Raw genomic sequence first — 23,657 nt, forward strand, 5'->3', positions numbered from 1 at the left:
AGACAAGTCTTTGATTGCATACTGAAGAATTTTAATTGCATTGAACTCGGTTATACTTTGAACTGTGATGTTCAGGGCAAGAAGTATTTGAGTCCCTGGCATTGTTTAATCCAGCTATTAAAAAAACTAGTTGGATTAAACAAAAGTTGGACATTGGAGTAAAAAAGCAAGTGGTTTACTTCTTTCAAAACCTAAAGTTTTCCTCTTGCTCTTGATCACTCAGTTCTTGAGCTCCCAGTGAGCACATCAAATACCTTGAATCTAAAACAATTTCCAGCATTTTTCCCCCTAAAGTGTTATAGATCAATGATCTTTTGCCAGTCTGGGCACAGCATTTGGTGTTTTGTGGTCTTCAAGTTTGGTGATGCTTGTGTTAATGGCTCTAAGATTTCTTTATGTTGAAATTCAGATATTGGTGTTTGTGAAAACGTTTGGAAGTCCGAAGGAAGGAGGAAAGGAAAGGATCTAATAATTGGAAAAGGAGCAGACAGAGGGGGAATCTTCTCAGCATCTCTTTGCCGTGGGGATTAGAGGCCGGCACATCCTGTGGGTTTGTGTGAGCACACACTGCACAGAGGAATCAGTGCAGATCCTTGGGTCTCTGCCAGGGATCTGAGCAAGGGATGGATGAGGAGCATGGCACGGGGCAGGCTCAGCTCTCAATTAACCGTGCCCTGCTCAGGCCTTGGCTCTGCTGTGGGAGCGAGCCCGGAGCCAGCCCCGAGCAGCAGCGGCAAATCCGGCTTGTGCCGGGATGCTGGGGCTCCTGGAGCTGGGGGGCTGGGTGGAGATGGGGGGGCTGGATGGACTTGGGGGGGCTGGATGGACCTGGGGAGCTGGATGGAACTGGGGAGGCTGGATGGACCTGGGGGGCTGGATGGACTTGGGGAGCTGGATGGAACTGGGGAGGCTGGATGGACTTGGGGAGACTGGATGGACTTGGGGAGCTGAACAGCACTGGCAGCCTGTCCCTGCCTCCACACATTGGGGTGCAGAAAGGGCATTTCAGGTACGGTGAGCTCACCTTCATGCCCTGGAGCTCCATGTTCCTGGCCTGCTCTGGGTTGGGTGCAAGGGGTGGAGTTGCTGCCGGTAAATGCAGGCAGGAGCTGCTCACTGGGAAATGGGGATGGGTAAAATGACAAGGTGATGTTGAGGAGTGTAAGGACAGCCTTAGGCAGGGCTGTGCTCCCACAGAAGGGCAGTGGGGCAAGGAGGAGATCCATGGGAAGCAATTTTAGAATCCTTGAATTGTTTGGGTTGGAAAAGATCTTTAAGATCAAGTCCAATCATTAAGCCAGCACTGCCACATCCACCACTGAACCATGCCCTGAATGCCACATCTCCATGGCTTTTATACACCTGCAGGCACGGGCACTCACCCACTTCCCTGGGCAACCTGCTCCAGTGCTTAGCAACCCTGGTTTTATTTCTTGTTGGTTTTGTTGTTGATTCAAGGCTTTCACTTCTTCTCCTGCGTCCCTTTCCGTCCCGCTTTGCCCTGTGCCCATCATTGTTACTCAGCGTTTTCCACTGGGGAAATGGAGGAGCCCAGCAGAGTCCTGGCGTGTTTCAGTTCCCTGTGAGGTTGTGGATCACTGACCCTTGTTTCAGGGAAGAGCTCTGAGGTCAGGGACCTCTGGAAAATCTGTCCAGTTTGCTGATAAAAACATTTCCGCGCGGTTTGCACCAGGGAGGCTCACGGAGGAGCGCTCAGAGAAGATCCCTGTCCTGACTGCAGCTGCTGCTGGAAGTATTTGTGCCATCTGGGGGCTCTGGCTGGCTGTTCTCCCCGTGATTTCGTGGCTGAGCTGAAGCTCCCGGGCCAGGCTGCTTTGCGTAAACCCCGCGGAGGCGTGGAGTAACGGGGGAGTAACCGAGGAGTAACCAGGTGCTGCCTCCTGCCCTGCCCTTGTGTAAGCGTGGGCTGGGAGCAGTTACACAATGGGCAAGTACAAAAAGAGTATAAAAGTGCTCCTGGGGGATGAATGTCTGCATCCTCCAGGCTGCTGCTGCTGCGGGAGCTGCCTCCGAGAGCTCGGTGCAGGTTTGCCTTGGTGGGGGTGGTTGCCAAAATTCAGCTGCTTTGGTGTCGGCATTGTGAAATAAGAAACTTTAAAAACTTGTATTTGCAGGTGTTCATAGCTAACTTTCCGTGTCTTAAAGGTTTGAGGGCTTAATTTCTCATTTGAAAATTGCTATCACTGTGAAAGGAGATATTTACTGTTTCAGAAGTGTTTGCTCTTTTCTGTTTATCTGTAAACTTTGCTTTCCTTTTAATCTTTAAAACAGGACAAATGTATATGATATTTCTGTAGTGAAAGATTTCAAGAAAGTTTGAGCACAAAGGTACAACATCTTGGTTAGTTTCTGAAAGTTGATTAATTCCAAATCCTAATAAGTTATGCTAAATGGAAGTGTTTATTTCCAGACAAGCCTAACAGGTAACTCAGTATAAAACTTTTCAAATGTGGGGTCTGTTGCTGGGTTTGTATTGATCACTGGGCTCAAGCTGTTCCCTTTCCAAAGGAGCCACAGGGATGCCTCAGCCCTTGGGAAGGAGCTTCACATGCAGAGCTGAAAAATTGGCACATTACCTCGATTTACTTAATAAATGGAATTTTTCCTAGATGAGTCTCTAACTCCACCTTTGTTTTAACGTGATTAAAGTCTTGGAAAGAAGGGAGCTTTCATCAAAGTGCCAAGTCCAAGTACAAAGCAGGCTGAGAAAGGAGCCAGTGTGAGCTCAGGTTGCTTTGGGGGCCGTGAAGGAGCTTAACGAGCTGTGCATTAATATCAGTAATAACAGCGAGTATCAGAATGCCCAAATTATTAAATCTCCCCAGGGAGACCGTAAGGACTCCATAGCATTAAAATAAAATTACTGTGTGCCATACACTGCGAGGTGTGCTGAGCTCCAGGGCAGACTGAGGGAGCAGTGAGACAGGATTTAATTTTTATTTACCCTCAGTCTGGAGAGCTCTGCAGGTGTCAGCTCCCGGCAGTGGCTGCTGAATTGTCATTTCCCACCTTCTGCTTGCACTTCTTTGGAATTTCACCTCACAGCTTCTCATCCCTGCCCACCGGTGGGGTCTTTGGGAGGGTGGCAAATGCACTGCACAGAATTTGGGCAAAACTGCTGCCTTTTGGGACAAGAAAATGGGAGACATGGGGTGAAGGATGAGTGGGAGCTGCTTGGCCAGCAGTGTTCTGATCCAACACCCTGCAGGGTGACTGATGCTGGAAACACCCAGATATTCTGGTTTAGAATCAGCTATTTTGGTTTAGAATCAGCTATTTTGGTTTAGAATCAGCTGTTTTGGTTTAGAATCAGCTCTTCTGGTGTAGAATTTTCAGCTCTTCTGTTTTAGAATTTTCAGCCCTTCTGGTTTAGAATTTTCAGCTCTTCTGGCTTAGAATTTTCAGCCCTTCTGGCTTAGAATTTTCAGCTCTTCTGTTTTAGAGTTTTCAGCTCTTCTGGTTTAGAATCCCAGCCTAACAAAGCTCTCAGTTCATAACTTGACTAACCAAACTTGTGGTTTTTGAAAGCTGTGAGATCCTTTGGTAAACACCTCATTCAGCTGGGTTTAAGTCCCCTTCTCAAGAAGCTCATTGACACAGGAAGTTAATGAGATATAGCTAATGTGCTTTAAATACATGGAAGGTTTGAGCTCGGCGTAACTTTCCTGCTTAGCTTTGTGCAGACTTGCCCTAATAACGTTGGTCAGTTATTAAAGCACCGTTCTGGATGGCAGTCAAAATCCCAACTACTTAAAAATTCATTAGTGCCTCCAAAGAAAGAATATGTTTGTGCTTTGGAGAGCTACTTCGAAGTGAAGAGAGAAGCTTCTTAAAGTTCATCAGCTTTTTTAAACCATAAATTGAGTTTTTTAGAACTCAGATGTTAGGAAGTTTGGGTATGTAGCAGCATTTTGTTTGTCTCTGCTGCAGGTAAAGATGAACTGTGTGGTGTTAGTTAAATTTGGAGTCTGCTTTTCTTGTCGTGGATGGGGGAAATCTCTGGAGTGTTTAGGATGTGGCATTTCAGTGCAGCTTCAGTTGGTGGGGAGGAACTGGAGAGGCCCCTGCTGAAGGTAAATCAGGAGTTTCCTGGGACCAAAGAGGCTGCTCCAAACTCTCCAAGAACAAAAAACCCTCCAAGACTGAAGCAGGAGGGTAGAGAAAATTAAATGTGTGGGTTCTGGGCACCTTCTTCACATCTGTGAGATGGTGAAAATGCCCTGGAAGGCAGAAAAATGCCTTTGAGGCACTGCCTGCCTGTGTGGACAGTGGGTGGGACCTCGCAGGTGCAGTATCCAGGCTCAGATCTGGGATGGAGCAGCGTGGAGCAGTTGGATTTGTGGTTGTGGTTCTGCAGACAGGACCTTGATTGCATCCTTCAAGTATTTATTGAGCTTTTTTAACCTGGGTGATGAGAGGTTTGTGGAATGTTTTTAACTGGGGAGAACCTTTTTCCTAGGAAAACCTCCAGCACCTTTTGGACACCTCTGAGTAGCAAAGTTCTCTTTTGAAGGGAGTCCATGTCCCTTTCCACATCTCTGCTGCCCAAAATCCAATGTCAGGCCTAGAGGATGCCTTGGTTGTGTTAAAACACATCAAGTGCCCGAGTTCCAGAGGTGCCAAACACTTGGAAGTGCCAGGGAGGTGCTGAAATTCCAGAGGCACCTCAAGTGGGACAAATGCTGGCTGAGCATCATCTCTGCTTGCAGGAGAAAGTTGGTCTGTTCACATGAGCCTGACAGCTCATTAAAATAATAAATTGATGATGGTAATTAAGCAGTGACCTTAATTTGATTCTAATCTCCTTAGTGGGTGCGACAGCCAGAGGTTTTTTGGCTCTTCAGCCGTCTGTGACAGCCAGAAAGGTCCTGGTCCTGTGCCACCACTCCTTCCCCAGGGGGTGTGACATGGGACAAACCCAGGTGTGGGCTGTCCCATCCCCAGCTGCTTTTGTTTGCTGTGCTTCCTTTGGGAATATTCCCCTTGTGCAGCAGGGAAGGGCCACCAAATTCAGGCCAGTCCCTGATTCCCCACAGGGACTGGCTGGGGACCAGGGCAGGGATTGTCTGAAGGGACTGGGAAAGTCTTAAATTATTTTGGTTGTCACTGGGTGGTGGGCTCGGCTCAGCTGAGGGAAATTTAGGATCCAGCTGGAATTCAGGCTGTGTGGTTTTAGAAGGTTTTTGGTTTGAGTTTGGCAGATGAGGGAATACACAGGGCATCCTTTCACTTGGGAAAAACTGTAATTTTCAGGGCTGGAAGTCGTGGGGGAGCCTGAGCTTCCTCCAGAGGGTTAACCTCTGCTTCTGCTCATTGCAAACGAGCAATCAACAGCACTGCCATGTCCTGAGCATGACCATGCCCAGTCCTGCTGCTGCCAGGCCAACAGCACCTGGCAAAGCATTGGCTCTTCTAAGAGGAGTTGAAAAAACCCAAATCAACCCAAACTGAGAGAAGAGCCCCAAGAACTTGTCAGTTGCCAGTAATTCACAGCCTGGAGGTCAGGTGGGCTTTGTTTTCCCCAGTCTTTGCTTTGCCAGGTTCTGGATTCAAATATTGATGTTGAAGGCCTTCAGCAGTGTAGGGAGGAGCTGCACAGCAGCAAATCTGATCCAGGGAATATTTGTGGTGTGCTTCAGCCAAAAGCTGTATGCAGTGCTTTGAAAGGAAACAGTGCATGTAAGGGGGGTGTCTGTGTCCCCCTCTGTGGGGGTTCAGGGCCAGTTTTCCCTCCTGTGGCAATTCATTTATGGCAATTTGTTTTCCCTGCCAAAACCCTTTATGTCTGTCTGCACCTTCTGTCCTGCCCAGGTTAACCCTTGGATCTACTGAAGAGTTGAGCTGTGAAGGGATTTTTTACTGACTCACAGGCAGCTGGGTACCTGGGGAAGTGGGAGCTTTTCAGGGGCAGATTTTCCTGTAGGAAAACCTTTGTGCTCCACTGCATGTTTTTATTTGTGGTGGAGGTTGCAGAGCAGAGACTTGCAGGGACAAAAAAGAGCATTTAAGCACAGTCTTGCATCACAGATCTCCGTATCTCTGATGGGTTTTATCTTTTTTTCCATGAGCTTTGCAACACATCCTGATTTGTTTCAATGAAATAGCAGCGACCTGGCAAGAGGGAAGATGTGGTGGGTGGTCCTGGAAGCAGGAGATGTTGTGTCAGAGCAGACCCTGCCACCTCTTCCTGTCCTCTCCTGGTGGCTCTGAGGCTGGAGGAGCTTTTTGCTGGAGAACAGCAGATGTTGGAGATGCAGAGTGGCCTCTCCCTGCCCAGGAGACTTTTCCTCCTGAATTTGCACCTGGGCTCTCCCCTGCCCTTTGTGTAAATCCTAATCTAATCTGCAGCACTGTAAAGCCCTGGCCTCTCCTGGCCTTCTGTGTTAAACACAGGTGTTCTCTGGAGTAATTCATGTGGGAAGGTGAGTCCTGGTGAGTCCCTTCCAGCCTTTCCACTGGACCCCAGCCTGCAGGGGATGGGTTGTACTGAGTTTACCTGCCTCTGCTGAATAGGTTTTATCTCTTCTGTTTTATCTCTTTCTGCAGGGTTTGCCAGCTCCTGAGGAGCTGGATTTGCTCTGGAGGGCAGTAAAAATGCCTGAGTCGTGGTGGGACACAGGGGCTGATAAGGAGTGAGCTCTCCCAGATAGCTCCAGGCAGCAGCAGAGTTTGTCTTCTCCTTTTTGACACTCCTGATGGCAGAATCAAAGCATTCCAGAAACCTCTGATGGTCATCTGTGCCATTAAGTGCAATTTTAGTTGTTGGGTAGAAGCAAGAAGAGCTGGGAAATTCCTTCTCCTGGTTTGTCTTGGAGCAGCCCCTGGTGACACAAACCCTCCCTCTCTTTAGGAAAAGCAGCAGTGAGGGGTTTTGACCTGTGAATTGGGAGTTGCCTCTTTGGGAATTGTTATTTCAGCTATGGTGTGTCAGCTCTCAGCCATCCCTGGATCCAAGGCAAGCCTTGCTGCTGTCCTGCTGCAATTCCCAGGGGTTTTGCTTCGCTCCAGGCCTGGAGAAGACAGCAGCCCTGCTGCTGTGCAGGGTGGCAGAGGTGCTGCTCAGTGCCAGGGCACCTTAGAGCAGATGCTGGGCCTGGCAGCTTCCCTGGCTCACATTTCTTTATTGGTTCTGGCTCAGGGAGGTGTCCTGCTGCCCTTTCCCTTCCCAATCCCAGAGGATCAAGCTGCCAGACTCAACCTCGCCCGTCTCCATCTCTGATTTTCTTGGAGAATAAAACACGTCTGCAATGACAGAAAAAGGCAGATTCTTTTCTCTTTTTTCTTGTGTGCTAGGAAAAAAAAAACAAGCCTCATTGCCCTACAGTGAAAGCAAACAAAAAACCTCTCCAAAAATCCCAGCCCAGACCCCCCAGTGCCCCCAAACCTTTAACCTTTAACCAGTGCCTGCCTCCTCTCTGCCCTCAGCTGCTCTTTGAAGAGGAGCTCTGTGAAAATGGCACTGACAGGTTTTTCCCAGAGCAAGACAGTGAGTGTTCAAACCATTCTCCTTCAGTCTTCAAGTGAGAAATAATTAATTATGCCACCTTAATATTTACTCTCATAAACAAACTTAACTCTGATTTGCAGGCACTGCCTTCCATCCCATCTTGATTTAATTAATGCTTCAAAGGGATCTCAGTGCCCAAATTGTCTTTTTATGCAACTTTTCAGGAGATACCTACGTTGCTCTGAAAGTTTTAATATTTCTTTCACCTCAAGGAACCAGAATTTCCCAGCAAATGGGCAATTAACATCTATTAAGATGTTTTGAAATATTAGTATTCATATGTTAGTACAGTCCTGAACTGCCCTCAGCAGAAGAGTCTTTCCCAAGTTCAGTTATTATTGCAATTACAGTAGGCAGGAGCTGCTGGCATTTCCTGAGCAGCATCTGGAAGGGAGACCTCAGGAAAAACCCAAGTTCTGCTTCTTTTTTTCCAATCCAAACCTATATTTGAGTGTCCATGAGCTGTGTTTCCACCTTAGGGTTCAGCTGAACCCATCATTAACTTGCTTTTGAAGTAACTCCAGTGTGAGTGGCTTCTGCTGCTTGGATGGGTGCAGAAAATTCCACTTTTTGTGGCTTTCAAGAGGCCACTTTTGCAGGTTCTGTCCTGTTCTTTCACCTGTACCTGACCTGGTTTCACCTGCAGGTGTTGGCAGCTGCATTCTCTGTTTAAAGCTCAGTAACCACAGGTTGCAAAACTTGGATTTTCTGTGCTGTCCTGTAGGGAGTTTAGGTTCAAATATGTGAATTCCTGTTCTTTTCTCTTGGAAATGGAAAATGTGGGATAACAATGGACTGGCTGGTGTGATTTAAGGAGCAAATGTGGGAAGGCTGTACTGGAGTGACCCACTGAGGTGTCTGATCTTTCCAGTTCCTGTGCCAGAAGGGAAATGAAACTCATTAAAATACAGAGTTTATCCTCAAACAGTTCCTTCAGCAGCAGGAACTGTGCTTGGAGTGTTCTTCATACAGCTGAGAATTTTGGGGTGAGGAACAAACTCAGGACCTTCAGATGATGAGACTGACTTTATTTCCCTCCTAAAAAAATCCCAATTTGTCCCTTCCCTCCCAGGAGCCGTTGATGGGAAGGACACACTGATGTCCCAGCTGGATTACTGAGCTCCTCAGTGCCTCCTGGAGCTGCTGCTGCTGCAATAAAGAGCTGTCCTTCGTTCTTGGCCTGTCCCAGAGGCACCTCCTGGGTGCTGCATGCAAGTCCTGGACGTGCTGGAAACCATGGGGATTGGCAAGAACACCACGTCCAAGTCGGTGGAGGCAGGAGGAGGCTCCACGGAGGGCAAATACGAGGATGAGTCCAAGCACCCCACCTTCTTCACCCTGCCTGTGAGTCAGCCCAGAAAATAATGCTCCAGTTGTGGTGTACAAAGCCTTCATTTCCACGGGCAGTCAGTGACAAAACTCTGAATATTTGTGTGTAACACAGCAGCCCTGCTGTGTGTGCTCATTCCCAGGATGGGCAGCACCCCATGGTCAGAGCACCATGGAGGGCAGATATGAGGATGAGTCCAACCACCTCACCTTCCCATGAGTGACCCCAGGGCAGGAAATAATGTTCCAGGTGTAGAAAGCCTTCATTTCCATGGGCAGTCAGTGACAAAACTCTGAATATCTGTGTGTAACACAGCAGCCCTGTTGTGTGTGCTGATTCCCAGGATGGGCAGCACCCATGGTCAGAGCACCATGGAGGGCAGATAGGAGGATGAGTCCAAGCACCCCACCTTCTTCACCCTGCCTGTGAGTCAGCCCAGAAAATAATGCTCCAGTTGTGGTGTACAAAGCCTTCATTTCCACGGGCAGTCAGTGACAAAACTCTGAATATTTGTGTACAGCACAGCCAACCCTGCTGTAACAGAAATGATGCCTTGCCATGCTCCTCATGCTTTCTGACTAAATGTCAGAGCCAGATGTCAAGTACCAAGAGAGAAAACTGACATACGAGGTGTGATGGCAGAGGAAATGTTGGTTTTAAAAACTTCACCTATTTCTCTTTTTGCTCCCTTTTTAAGGTTGTGATAAACGGCGGAGCCACGTCCAGCGGCGACCAGGACACGGAGGACACGGAGCTGATGGCCATCTACACCACAGAGAATGGCATAGCAGAGAAGGTACTGGGGCTGCCCTGCTGGGTGGGAGCTCACTCTTGCTCTCTGAGCTCCTGCTTTGCCCTGGCTGGGAGGTTTCCTGTCCCAGAGCTGCTGACTTGCAGATCCACATCTCCCCGGGCAGTTCTGCCCTCATGACTCCTGGTCACACACTTTGGGTGCAGCTCTTGGGGCATGACTCAGGAAATGGTGGAAGCAGTTCATGCCCTTGGTTGGGATTTTTCCAGCTTTTTTCTCCATTCTTTCATTCTCCAGGTCTGTTCAGTGATGATCCTGCAAGCTGAGATGGTGTGAATATGAGCTTTTGTTTAAAATAAGGATGAGGATTATGGTAAATCTGAACTTCTGAAATTCTGGCTTTTTTGTCTGAAAAGCCTCAGCCTGACCCAAGTTTTTCAAATGTCCTGATTGAAACAGGAAAAACAAAACTGGTTCCAAGCAGGGGCACCACATGCTCCTCCCTTCAAGGCCATGGTTTCTCTTGGGGCAGGGATGACACCAAGGGATGCAGTTGATGTTTTCACTCCTGAATTTCAGGTTTAAAGCATCCCCTGAGCAGCCAGAGGTCTGTCAGTGCTGGGCTCCAGGGGAGCCTGGGCCTGGTGCCCTCCCAGCTCTGCCCAGGTTCACTCACATTTCATGGACAGCTTCTTGTTCCCTCTGAAAGTCTTTGGTTTTTGGAGCATGCTGGGGCTGGAGTGGAGAGCACAATCTGATAAAAGCCTTGAGCCAGAGGTGTTTGGGTGGAGTTGTGCAATGAGATAAGCCATCTCCAGACACCAGAGTGTTCCTGCTTCTCCCAAACGTGTGCTTCCCTCCCTCCCAGCTGGCCCACGGGATCAGAACTGTGGGTGATGGAGAATAATTCACCCAAAAGAGACCTTGAGCTGTGGAGTGAGCAGACCTGCCTTGAGTTAAAGCTTTGCTGTGGCTGCCAGTGAAGGATCAGGGTGGGGAGCCCTGGCACAGGGCTCTGGCTGCCCCTGGATCCCTGCAGGTGCCCAAGGCCAGCCTGGATGGGGCTTGGAGCATCCTGGGACAGTGGAATTGTTGTTTTCATTGTTGTTTTCTCCAGAAATCTCAAAAAAAAAAAAAAGCTCTCAACCCACAACCTGATCCAAAATAAACCCCTCACTCAGCTAAACCATCACCCTGTTCCTTCCCTCATGGCAACAAAACAATTCTGGCTTCCTCTGCTGTTTTAAATTAGTAGGATATTGTTTAATAATAAATCCAGAATTATCCCATTGGACAGAAAATGAAAGATGCAGTTCCTAAATGTGTGGGAATTGTTCAGGACATGCAAGGAATGTGTCCCTGCCCATGGCAGGGGTGGCACTGGGCCTTGCAGCCCAGCCAGGGGAGGGCCAGGCTGGGCATCAGGAGGAATTTTTCTGTGGAAAGGGTGGCCAGGGGTTGGAAGGGGCAGTGATGGAGTCCCCATCCCCAGAGATGTTAAAAAATATGTGGATGTGGCAGTTGGAGATGTGGTTTGGTGATGCTGCTGTGCTGGTGGTCAGACCTGAGGATCTGAAAGGGCTTTTCCAACCTCAGCCATTCCATGGTTCAAATTCCTCATTTTTTTTCACGTGTTTTTTGTAGAGAATTGGCTCAGGAGAGAGTTTGTTCCTTTTCCAGTCCATGAAAAGCTGTCACTGGTGCTGCAGGAGGGGAGGGCACTGCTCAAAGTGCTTCCAAGACTTCTCTCAAATGGGACTTTCTGTATTTTGAGAAATGTATTCTGTACATTTCTGCTGCCACCCCCTCGACCTCCCCGCAGCCCTGCGCCCACCTGCACCCCCTGGGTGTGAATTTCCCCAGTGGATTTGTTTTCCCAGCAGAAGGCTGAGGTGGGAGGGCAGTGCCAGGCTCACTTTGGCAGGCTGGCCTTGCAGGTGGCACCGAGCGCGGGTCACCGTGGATGTGGTGGGGTTTTTTGGAGAAGCTGAGACCATTTGGGGCAGTCACGAGTCTGGCAGAGCTCCCAGGCTCTGTGTGAGGCAGCTTCACGTGGGCTCAGAGTGTCTTGGGCTGGATTAGGGCAGAGCAGCTGTTGTGTAAGGTGATTTTTTAGCTACTTGGTCTGAAATGACAAAATCTGATACTTCCTCCTGCTTCTGTTGTTGTTGTGCTGGGGCTTTGGAAAACATTTTGGCTTTGTTCTCAGGGATTTCCAAAGCAGATTCCACTTCTTTGGAACAGAGAAAACCAGATTTCCCTGTTTCATCTGCAGGGGTGTTGATGTGTGAATGTCTGTGCTCACTTGTCCATTGGCACAGCGTGGCCTTGCCTGAATTCCTGGGGAATTGAAATTCCTGGAGGAATTCTGCTTGGCTGACAGAAATTGGTTGAGGATTAATTTGGGTGTAATAATTAGCATTTTTCCTGACTGCATAAAGTGAGGGGGAAGAAGGGAAATTATAAATTCTTTGGCTAAAAGTGGTTAACCAAGATGGAATTGGGTAAGAGCAAAGCAGGGAAGCAATTATCATAATGAGGATTTATTTTTGCCAGTGATGCAAGGACAGAGCTCTTCTTCTTATTTCCAATTCTTCCCTCTTTTCTTTTTCTGTTTGTTTTTGTGGTTTGGGGTTTGGTGGGGTTTTTTTAACAGCCTTGTCATGATGAATCCATTTTTGGGCACCTTTTGGCTGCTAGATCAGTTCTGTCATAAATCAGCAATTATAAATAAATAAGCAGGGAGTGTTCAGAAGGGAACATGCTGGCTACAAATTCAGGAGCTGGATGTGAAAGGCTTTGAAATTGTCACAAATCAGCGTTGCTGAAGCAGCCTTGGAGTGCCTGGCAGTTGAAATTCCCTTTATTCTGTGCAGCACTAACCTGCTGGTGCCCCTTGCTCCTGCAGAGCTCCCTGGCAGAGACCCTGGACAGCACTGGCAGTTTGGATGCCCAGAGGACTGACATGATTTACACCATTGAAGATGTTCCTCCCTGGTACCTCTGCATCTTCCTGGGCTTGCAGGTACATCCCCAGACAGAGACAGCTTTTTCTTCTGTAGCTTTCAAATTTTATTAAGGATTTTCTGTGCAGTTCGTTGTGGTTGTGTGTTTTATCCTTCTCCACTCCCACCTGTTTGAAGAAGGTGTTGGGAGGTTTCTTCTGAGGCTGATCACACTCAGATCATTGCTCTGAGAATGATTTTGAAGGAGGTGTTGGGAGGTTTCTTCTGAGGCTGATCACACTCAGATCATTGCTCTAAGAATGATTTCAGTTTTCAGCTCTTGCATTTGTGAGAGTCACTCAAATATTTATTGAGTTACAAGCTGCTGTTGGTAAATGAGAGAGCAAAGGCTCAGGGGAGGCCTTCACATTGGGCACGTCTGGAGTTAAAAATGGGGAGAGAGAAGGGTTTAGACCTGAAATATTGAATATTAAAGCTGCTACTGCATTTATTTCAGTCCTGAGAGCACCACCCTGCACCTGGCTTGCCATGGAGGCCCCTTGCAGCACAAGCAGGTGCTTCCTGCAGCTCAGCCCCTGCCTGTGGGCAGCAGAGCAGCTCCAGTCCCATCTCCTTCCCTTCTCCAGTGGGAATAACATCTGGCCCACAGGAATGCTGAGAATTTGGTCATCTCCGTGAAGGACCTTGAGATCTCCAAACACACACATTCCACAACATCCTTTTTGTTGCTGCCTTTTCCTCAAGGACAGGCAGTTCTGTAGGAATTCTGTTTTTACTTGTGTGTGGAGTATGGTGAAGATTTGTTGGTTGTTTTGCTTTTGATGTGCTTGGGTCGAGGAAGAATTTAGGAGTCCTTTGTGTGTGAGCCAGGGGGTGTGAGTGGAGTTTTTTCTGGGCTGGAGACAGCTCTCAGCACAGTTACCTGAGCAGCTGTGGAGTGTTTCAGGAGCCTGTGGATCCCCCAGAAATCACAAAAATCAGAAATCCCCCACATCAGCATCGCCAGAAACACTGAAAGCAAAGCTCAGAGCTCTGCTGGGCCTTCAGAGGCAGGAAGAGAAGCTGCTGATGGCCCAGCAGTCACACAGCAGGTGGGGATGGGCTGGATGGATGGTCTGCAGCTCTAACCCCTGTGCCCCCAGCACTACCTGACGTGTTTCAGCGGGACCATCGCCGTGCCCTTCCTGCTGGCCGATGCCATGTGCGTGGGCTTCGACCAGTGGGCCACCAGCCAGCTCATCGGGACCATCTTCTTCTGCGTGGGCATCACCACCCTGCTGCAGACCACCTTCGGCTGCAGGTGAGCCTGGGCATGGAAGTGTGGGGGTTCCAGGGCAGAGGGGTTCATGGGAGAGCAGAAATTCACACACCTTCCTATAGAGTGGTGGTTTTATTAATTTCTGCTGCAGACCACCTTGGACTGCAAGTGAGCCTGGGCACCGAAATTTGGGGGTACCCAGGGCAGAGGAGGCAGAAGTGTTCCTAGGAGGGAGAGCAGAAATTCACACACCTTGGTAAAGTGGGGCTGACTGTGATGGTTTTATAAAGCTCTGCTGCAGGTGAGCCTGGGCAGGGAAATTTGGGGTTCCCAGGGCAGAGGGGTTCCTGGGAGAGCAGAAATCCATACACCCTGGTAAAGAGTGGCAGACCACCTTGGGCTGCAGGTGAGCCTGGGCACTGAAATTTGGGGGTTCCAGGGCAGAGGGGTTCCTGGGAGAGCAGAAATTCACACACCTTGGTAAAGAGGAGCTGACCATGGTGGTTTTATTAATTTCAGCTGCAGGTGAGCCTGGGCAGGGAAATTTGGGGATTCCAGGGCAGAGGAGGCAGAAGTGTTCCTAGGAGGGAGAGCAGAAATTCACACACCTTGGTAAAGAGGGGCTGACCATGGTGGTTTTATTAATTTCAGCTGCAGGTGAGCCTGGGCACAGAAATTTGGGGGTTCCAGGGCAGAGGTGTTCTGGGAGGGAGAGCAAAAATTCACACACCTTGGTAAAGAGGGGCTGACCATGGTGGTTTTATTAATTTCAGCTGCAGGTGAGCCTGGGCAGGGAAATTTGGGGATTCCAGGGCAGAGGAGGCAGAAGTGTTCCTGGGAGGGAGAGGAAAAATCCATACACCTTGGTAAAGAGGGGCTGACTGCGGTGGTTTTATTAATTTTGGCTGCAGATGAGATCTGGGCACAGAAATTTGGGGGTTCCAGGGCAGAGGTGTTCTGGGAGGGAGAGCAAAAATTCACACACCTTGGTAAAGAGGGGCTGACCATGGTGGTTTTATTAATCTCTGCTGCAGACCACCTTGGGCTGCACGTGGGATCTGTGCATGGAAATTTGGGGTTCCCAGGAGTGGGGGGGATTTGCAGAAACACAAAACTGCCAGCAGCAGTTAGGGAGAGCTTTTGAAAAGCTGCTCCCAAAAAAAAACCAAAACATGGATCTGAAATAACACAGGGTATCCCAGGGGTGAGAAAATACAGCAGGGAGAGGAGGAAACCCAGCAGAACAGAGAAATATTCCTGGGAGAGGAAAAATTCAGACACCGTGGTAAAGAGGAGCTGACTGTGGTGGTTTTATTAATTTCTTACTAAATTAATTAATTTCAATGAAATTCTTGGCAATTTTTAGGTGCCTGTGATCAGTCCCACAGCAAATTGCATCATGTGAAGGGCTTGGCAAGTGAAAAAAGCAGGGAAAAATGATGAGGGAAACTTGTAATTCTCTGTTACCTCCCAGTCCCTGAAATAATTTGGGTTTATTTGTTAGCTGCTCTGAGTTGTGATCATTCATATGGGCAATGATCATTCCTGGAGCTGGGAATACACAAAGGTGTGCAGGGATGCTCTCACCTCTCCTTAGGAGGATGGAAGAGCCCAGGTGGCAAATCCTTGAATAAATATGGTGTTGGCAAGAAGAGATAAATATAAATACAAATATAAATAATATAAATCTTTCCAAACCTGTGTTCCACTGCACAGCTGTTTCACATGGCAATAGCTAAAACCTGCAGAGTTATTTCTGTGTCTTGAATAAAGCCAAAGCAGAAAAAAAGTGCACATTTAACCCTCAGGTGGTTACTGAGGTGATTTCTGGAGTCACTCAGTTCACTTTCAGAACAAGGTGAGCTGAAATCCTGCCTGCCACTAGAAAATTCCAAACACCCCCCACATTTTTAAGGATTTAGTTAAGAGCCAGAATCTTCAGGTGGCAGAGGTGTCTCAGGAGGGCGTGGAAGGCAAACCTGTGGTGGATCAGCTTTTCTGCTAAAACATTCCCAGCTATTCCAGGTTTTCCAGTGCACCCTTTGGTTGAGTTACCTTAGCTTCACTTTTTCCTTTGGGGAAAAAAACCCTTCCATCTATTATTTTTGTCTTATTGGACTCAGGAGCTCACTCCTCTGTCTTGAAAGGTTCACTCTGATGGCAGAACAACAGAGTGGAAGCTGTTGGGAAAGCAAACTTTCTTTCCCCAGTGTATTTTCTTTAACTAAAGACTGCCCAGAGTCAATAATCTGATTTCCAGCCTGGTTGGCTCTTTGTGCTGTAGCCATAAATCCTCATGTACCTTGTCTGGAATTTTGTCATATTTGGGGATTTTCCCCTCCTAACTAATCTTGGCTTTTTATCACTTATTAGAAAGGGATTTGGGGCTCATTTAGAGAGAAGGACCCCACAATTACAGTGCCATCATTTTGAAATTCTCTGTTCTTTCTGTGTAATCCCACCCCTGCCCTCCACCCTGCTGGGATTTTTCCCTTTTCAGTGGCTCCCACTTGCACTGTACTTACATTTTCATATCCCTGAAGGCCAAATTGTGTTTGGGTCTTAAAATAACTTGTGTTTAGGGAGGAAATTTCCACTCTGGGATGTTTTATAACTATTGCCCATGTGATGGGGGGTTTATGTAAGGCTGGGAATGGGATACAGCAGCACAGGCCTCTCAATGAGATTTGCAAGTATTCATTGGCAAGTCTGTGAACTGCAAAGTATTTCAGCAAATAAAGCTTTCAAAAGGTCAAATTCCACGGTTTAAGGGTTCTTAAAGGTGGATTTAGCTCGATTACGAGGTGGGGTTGGGGTAGGTTGGGTACCCAGACCAGTTCTAGGAATTCCAGCTATTCACTGGGTTGTGCAGTGAGCCCCAGCTCTGGCAGGGTTCATTAGTGGGTAATTAGTGGCACTGAGACCATCAAACTCAGCTTTAATCCACGCCAAGGTGGCAGCTCTGGTGCTGTGCCCTGCACTGGCTCAGCTCTCTCCCATCTCTGGGACATGGGAAGGTAGTGAGACATTTCCAGATGCCTTTGCCTGCAGAAAAACTCTTTTCTTCACAAGGGCCTGTGCCAAAATGGAGCAGCTGGATGATTTAGACACGAAATTGAAATGATACCCCACTCAGGAGCTTTGGTGCTTTAGCTGGTTGGCAATGAGTGGCTGCTTTGAAAATCTGTAAGTGACTCCCAGACTGCAGCTGTCACCTGAGAAAGAGACAGACCTTGCTTGACTGATTTTCAACAATTTGTTTAAAAAAAAAATTAAAATTAAATTACTTTTTGTTTGCCTGGTTTAGGGGGGAAAATCCCCACTATTTTGAGCCTTTTGGGAGTTACCTGTGTCACACAGAAGTGGAGCAGGACCAGGTGCTGAGATGTGGTTTTCCATCCCTGTGCTGGTGTTTCATGGGATGCAGAGCAGCCCAAGCTGGCAGCAGTGACCTCAGCACTGGAGAATGTGTTTGCAGTGTGTGTTTACCAAACTCTGAGGGGGCTGTGTAGGTGGGATGGAGCAGTAGCAGCTTGTTCCAGGTATTGCAGCCCTGCCATGGGCACCAGCTCTGCTTAATGAGCCTGGCAGCATGGGCTGAATCACTCCCTGAGCCACCAGCCCTGACTTCCTGGAGACAGAGCTGGGATTTCTGCATGGAGCAGCTCCCAGGGGGATTCTGTCCAGCCAGCCATGCTTGGATGGCTCGTGGACTTCATGGAGTTTGAGTTTCTAATGCACTTTTCAACATTTGGTGGCTCTGAAATTGCCCAAGCTGCTCCTGTGAACTTGACACCTCCCATTAATGACAAGCCTCTGTTTGACTCCTGTGCTCACCATTTCCCCCCACACTTCTCCTCCTGTGAGCATTTCCTGATCTTCACCCAAACCTGAGCAGTTCATTTTCCTGCCCTCACACCTTGGGATCTCCTGTTAAAGGGAATCTCCTGGCAGTGCACTAATGTCAATATTTGTAGAATAGTTCAGAGTGCATCTGCAGTTAAGTAATGTTGGGATATTTGTTACACAAGGTACAGTGAGGTCAATAAATTCATACCTGCTGCAGGTAGATCCTCTCCAGACCTCGAAATCTTTTGGGAAGTATAAACATCAATGCTAAGAATGTCATCTTGAAATTCTTGTGGTGTTTGTATTTATTGGTGGCAACCACTGGGAACATCTAATCTGCTGCCATCAGCCCAGCAGTTATTGACACATGCACTCCAAAATGAGTGTGCTCAGAGTCATGCAGAGGGAAGGGATGGAGCCTGCAGGCTGCACTTCAGAGGGTGTTCCTGTGCTGGGGTGGTAAAACTGCACATCCAGATAGCAATTCCTGTGCTGGGGTGGTAAAACTGCACCTTGAGAGAGCTGTTCTGTGCTGGGGTGGTAAACTGTACCTTCAGAGAGTGTTCCTGTGCTGGGGTGGTAAAACTGCAGCTTCAGAGGGTGTTCTGTGCTGGGGTGGTAAAACTGCACATCAGATAGCAATTCCTGTGCTGGGATGGTAAAACTGCACCTTGAGAGAGGAGTTCTGTGCTGGGATGGAAAAACTGCACCTTGAGAGAGCTGTTCTCTGCTGGGATGGTAAAACTGCACTTTCAGAGCACAGTTCCCTGTGCTGGGGTGGTAAAACTGCATTTTGCCAGAGAGTGTTCCTGTGCTGGGATGGTAAAACTGCACTTTGAGAGCACAGTTCCCTGTGCTGGGATGGTAAAAGCTGCACCTGCAGCACTCTGCTCCCCCAGCTCAGTGTCCACCTGTGTCCCTGTGCTGCTGTCACAGCCTGCCACCAGTGCCTGGCCCCTGGAGTCACCTGCTTGCTAACTCCAGGCAGGTGCTGTCAGCTCTTTGGCTTGTGAAGTCTCTGTATTTCTCTGACTGGGTTGTTTTTGGTGAGAAATCCTCTTATTTCCCAGTTTAATAACTCAGTCAGGGGTGGTTTGAGTGCCCACCCACTGCGGTGACCCCACAGAATGTCACCATCTCTCCTCTCCCTTCCCACCAGGTTACCCCTGTTCCAAGCCAGTGCTTTTGCATTCTTAGCACCTGCCAGAGCAATTCTCTCTCTGGAGAAGTGGAAGTGCAATAACACAGGTAATTGTTGTTTATCCTTGTTCAGGTTTAAGTGACAAATGGGCCGGGTCACGTGGAGTGCAGCTGCCAGAGCTTCTGATGTAAAAGCTGGGAGTAATATGGAACAGGGAATATGGAAAGCTTCTCTTTTTACAGTGTTAAAATACTCTGCCACAGAAGACTCCTAAAAATGCCCTTGTGGAGTTCTGTTTCTGGGGATTTTTTAATACAAAAACGTTGACAAAGGAACTGTAACTGTGGCATAAAGTAATTCTTCTGTTCATTTACATTCTGCAAGTGTTCTTCCCGTAATGTTCCAAATATTTGGAAACAGCGAGTCCAGGTGAGCCCTTTGAAGTTGTGAGTGGGAGGGAGTTTGAGCAATGCACAGCATCACCTCCAGACCAGGATTTTCCCCTGTTGAAGTCATACCTGACAGGTTTTGACAAGATTTGGATGTTCTTTTTCCCTCTTTCTCTGCTGCTGTCGTCATCCTGGAAGGTTTGAGCTTCAGAGGGAAGAGGTCCTGGTTGGGATGGGAGCTTTAGCTCTAGGTTGGACTGGAAATGACTCTGGCAGTTTTCTGTTCAGTGAGGGGTGGTTATTCAGTACCAAGGCTGTGGGCAGTGGGAAGCAGCAGCACAGGGAATAATCAGGCTGCTCACTCCTGACTGGAGCTCTTCCCTGGGCTCCTTTGGACTCTCTAATAATTTAATTTCTATTATATACATCTCTGTTAACTCACATTCAAATGTGATTAACACCCAGCTTGTTGAAAGAAACTCTCTGGTAACCCTGGGTGGCAAAGCCATTTTGCCCAGGACTGCAGCTTGTCAAAAAGAGCTTTGCTGAACCTTCCTGCTGGACCCTTCACCTCCCAAAGCTGCCAGCTGGGGCTGTCCCCACGGGGCAGCTCCTTCAGTCAGTGACCTCCTCTGGAGTTGGGGATTCCTGGGGTGCAGCTGAGTAATTCCCCACTGGAGTGGGGAGAGAACTCCTGACTGACCTTTCTGTCTGGAAGTCAGGGTGTTTTCCTGCTGGAACCCTGGTTGCTGAGAGTTTTGGAGCAGAGGGAGAAGTGAGGGGTTGTTTCTTGGGCCTTCATTTGAGCACAACTTGCTCTCTGTGTGTACTGGGGCTCCTTTGCCAGCCACAGCCTGGGGAGGGATTTGGTTTGTGTGGAATGGTGGCAGAGTGGCTGGGCAATAAAAGAAATCCCCTTTTTTTGTCCCTTTTGGAAGATCTGACAGTTGCAAATGGAACAGCAGAGCTGCTGCACACGGAGCACATCTGGTACCCCCGGATACGAGAGGTAATGTGGGACTTGCCTTTGCTCTCACTCTCCTGCTCCAGTTAAGTTCCTCACTTTGATCATCTGTGTGTTCTTGTCTTTAAGTTGGTAATTTCTCGTTTCACCGCGATCTCCATTTGAATATATCCCTTTCCTCATTTCATGGAAGTCTTCATCTTTTCCACCTGTTCATTGCTGGCCAGCAAATACCAGGAGTTAGTTACCACATCCCAAAAGCCGTGCAGTGAAATGCTCAAGGGAGATGAAAACTCTTCTTGTAACCCTGATTTGTGCTCGCTGGCAGCAGTTCAGCTGCTGCCAGGCCCTTTCCTTGCCAAGCTGTCCCTGTGCACTGGGGCTGGCCCTGGAAGGTGAATCTGCAGTTAGGAAATCTGGTTCCTTCCCAAGTGTCTTGAGTTGGAGACTCTTGTGATAAGAGGTCGATTCTCCCCAAAGACTTTTGAAATGCCTGGAGCTCCTTCTCCACTCAGTGTGAAGTCGTGGTGCCCTGCAGGGCAGGCTGAGGGCTGTGCCACGCCAGGGTGGCAGGTAGAGTAGTCCAAATGAAGGCGTGTGTCATGGAATTGATCTCCCATCCCGTTGCTTTGGGCTGCCAACTTTTTCTTAATTAAAAACAACCCCTCTCTCTTCCCCATGTTCAAACCATAGCTACATCCTGCCAAGAGCCCTGCAGCCAAGAGGGCTGACAGTCTCCTGAGACCACAACGCTGCTCTAATCCAGCTTCTAAGGAGCACTTGTGACCAATGCAGCACACACTCTGCCCCTAGGAGCTAGGAGCATCACCTCGTGGCGCACCAACCCTTGCCGTTCGATCTGAGAGCTTAAAGGTTAGCCTGGACCCCAGGTCTCCTGTCTGACAGTGTGATGTGCTTTCCACACAGCTTCCAGACTGGCCCACTGGTCTGTTGTGTAATAGTTTTGTGGAGAAAACCATAAGTGTTATGCTTAAAGCAATAAGTCACTTAAACATAATGAGCTGTTATATGACGGGAAAAAAAAATTTTTTTTTTTTTTGCTGAGTTCTTCTGTGTCACTGAATTCTTTTAACTGCAGTTTGTAATCCAGAGCAGAAAAACAAAGGGTTTGGCTTTGCCTGTCAGATGGCACTGAGCTGCCTCTCTGCCCTGTTGTGTGTTCAGATCCAAGGTGCCATCATCATGTCCTCGCTGATCGAGGTGGTGATCGGGCTGCTGGGGCTGCCCGGGGCCCTGCTGCGCTACATCGGGCCCCTGACCATCACCCCCACCGTGGCCCTCATCGGCCTCTCGGGCTTCCAGGCTGCTGGGGAGAGAGCTGGCAAGCACTGGGGCATCGCCATGCTGTGAGTACCCTGCGTTTCCTGCTGGGCATGCGGAGTTTTGGGGCGCTGGGGGGAAGCCGGAGGCAGCGGGGCTGCACTGGTGCTGCTGGTGTGGGGGAGCGCCCTGAGAAACAAACAACACCCTGAGAAACAAACAACACCCTGAGAAACAAACACACACCCTGAGAAACAACAAACCCCATGAGAAACAAACACACACCCTGAGGAACATACAACACCCTGAGAAACAACAAACCCCATGAGAAACAAACAACACCTTGAGAAACAAACACCCTGAGAAACAACAAACACCATGAGGAACAAACAACACCCTGAGAAACAAGCAAACACCCTGAGAAACAAACAAACCCCCTGAGAAACACCCAGAGTCTGGATGAGATCAGCTGGAAATGGGGGAATAAGGACAGAGCAGTTCAGGGGGGTTCCCTGAAGCTTTTCCCTGCTTCTTCCCTGAAATCCTTCCCTGGGAGGGTGGGGAGGCCCCAGAGCAGCTGGCAGTGCCCAAGGCCAGGTTGGACAGGTTTGGAGCACCCTGGGGCAGTGGAAGGTGTCCCTGCCCATGGCTCCTTCATGGACCTGGATGGGCTTTAAGGTTCCTTCCAACCCGAACCGTTCCATGATAATGTGAGCTTGAGGAGAGAAGAAGGGACAGTGGCCAGAAATGAGGTGTGGAGAGCAGAATTTTATAAAGCAGGAGCCATTGGCTGGGTGGAGTTCAGTGCTGTAGAAAAGCTGATTTAACAGAACACCAGAGAGATTAAATACTTTAAGCAGTTTATTTCTGGGCTGGCATTGCCTGGTTCCTCTCCTGCAGCAGCAGGTAAACCCCACTGGTGCTGCTGGTCCCTCTGCCACTGGTACTGGTTTGATTACCCAAGAGAAATTCATGTGTGTGATGGCAGAGGGCTCAAATATTGCCATAAACACCACCAGAGGCTGAGCTGTGAGCTGAGATTCCTGCCAGGGGACAAAAAAGCTTTTAGAGGGAATTTCAGGGCCTGGGGTGTGTGTGTGCCATCAGCTGTAAGGGTCAGGGAAATGAAAGAATGAAAAGGAGTAAGTGAGGGAAATGAAATTTAATGAAGACAAAAGCTCCCCGTGTGGGTAAGCAGCAAATGAGGCTGGAAACCCCATTTTAGGGAGAAAAGGAGCTGGAGCAGTTCATGTGAAACCCCATTTTAGGGAGAAAAGGGGATGAAGCAGTTCATGTGAAACCCCATTTTAGGGAGAACAGAGGGTAAAGCAGTTCATGTGAAACCCCATTTTAGGGAGAAAAGGGGATGAAGCAGTTCATGTGAAACCCCATTTTAGGGAGAGAAGAGGGTACAGCAATTCCATGTGAAACCCCATTTTAAGGAGAAAAGAGGGTAAAGCAGTTCATGTGAAACCCTCATTTTAGGGAGAGAAGGGGCTGAAGCAGTTCATGTGAAACCCCATTTTAGGGAGAAAAGAGGGTAAAGCAGTTAATGTGAAACCCCATTTTAGGGAGAGAAGAGGGTACAGCAATTCCATGTGAAACCCCATTTTAAGGAGAAAAGAGGGTAAAGCAGCTCCATGTGAAACCCCATTTTAGGGAGAAAAGGGGCTGAAGCAGTTCATGTGAAACCCCATTTTAGGGAGAACAGAGGGTAAAGCAGTTAATGTGAAACCCCATTTTAGGGAGAAAAGAGGGTACAGCAATTCCATGTGAAACCTCATTTTAGGGAGAACAGAGCTGGAGCAGCTCCATGTGCAGCACCCAACTGTGCTGGCTCTGGGAGCAGGAGGAATGCCTTGGTGAGATCAGATAGTGATCTCACTAATCTGTTTGCACAGTGCTTTGAACATGTAAAGTATTCTGTAAGTGCAGCTTATGATTAAAAGGGCTCTTTAAATCTCTTTTATCTTGCATGTTAGCATCAGGAGTATTTTTGTGATTCTGTTGTATTAAGCAGCTGATCCAAAGGAACGTTTTATTTGTCTGTAAAACAAATTTCTGTGCAAGTTGGGGCTGACGTTCAGTGAATCAAGCCCATCTTTGAATTGGACATGGAAACGTGTAATTAAAATTGACATTTTTGCAGATGGAAAAAAAAAAAAAAAATCAATCGATTCAGGAGCGGGATTTAAATGTT

General features: G+C 48.3%; 1 protein-coding gene across 3 annotated transcripts in view; it reads left to right on the plus strand.

The window, feature by feature from the left end:
- Positions 1 to 23,657, plus strand: part of SLC23A2 (solute carrier family 23 member 2) — a 53,018-nt gene that overhangs the window by 11,389 nt on the left and 17,972 nt on the right. For 2 of the 3 annotated variants that reach the window (XM_041474457.1, XM_041474456.1), the window contains 7 exons: positions 8,601 to 8,872; positions 9,556 to 9,654; positions 12,518 to 12,634; positions 13,718 to 13,875; positions 18,842 to 18,930; positions 20,151 to 20,221; positions 21,362 to 21,543. In XM_041474457.1, the coding sequence (XP_041330391.1) occupies positions 8,738 to 8,872; positions 9,556 to 9,654; positions 12,518 to 12,634; positions 13,718 to 13,875; positions 18,842 to 18,930; positions 20,151 to 20,221; positions 21,362 to 21,543 (851 nt within the window). In that variant the 5' untranslated portion in view covers positions 8,601 to 8,737. Of the gene's footprint in view, positions 1 to 8,600; positions 8,873 to 9,175; positions 9,284 to 9,555; positions 9,655 to 12,517; positions 12,635 to 13,717; positions 13,876 to 18,841; positions 18,931 to 20,150; positions 20,222 to 21,361; positions 21,544 to 23,657 lie in introns of those variants that run through there. The other variant, XM_041474459.1, reaches the window with a different exon arrangement.

This window comes from Pyrgilauda ruficollis, unplaced genomic scaffold (assembly GCF_017590135.1).
Source record: "Pyrgilauda ruficollis isolate IOZ18807 unplaced genomic scaffold, ASM1759013v1 scaffold321, whole genome shotgun sequence".
Classification (NCBI taxonomy): domain Eukaryota; kingdom Metazoa; phylum Chordata; class Aves; order Passeriformes; family Passeridae; genus Pyrgilauda; species Pyrgilauda ruficollis.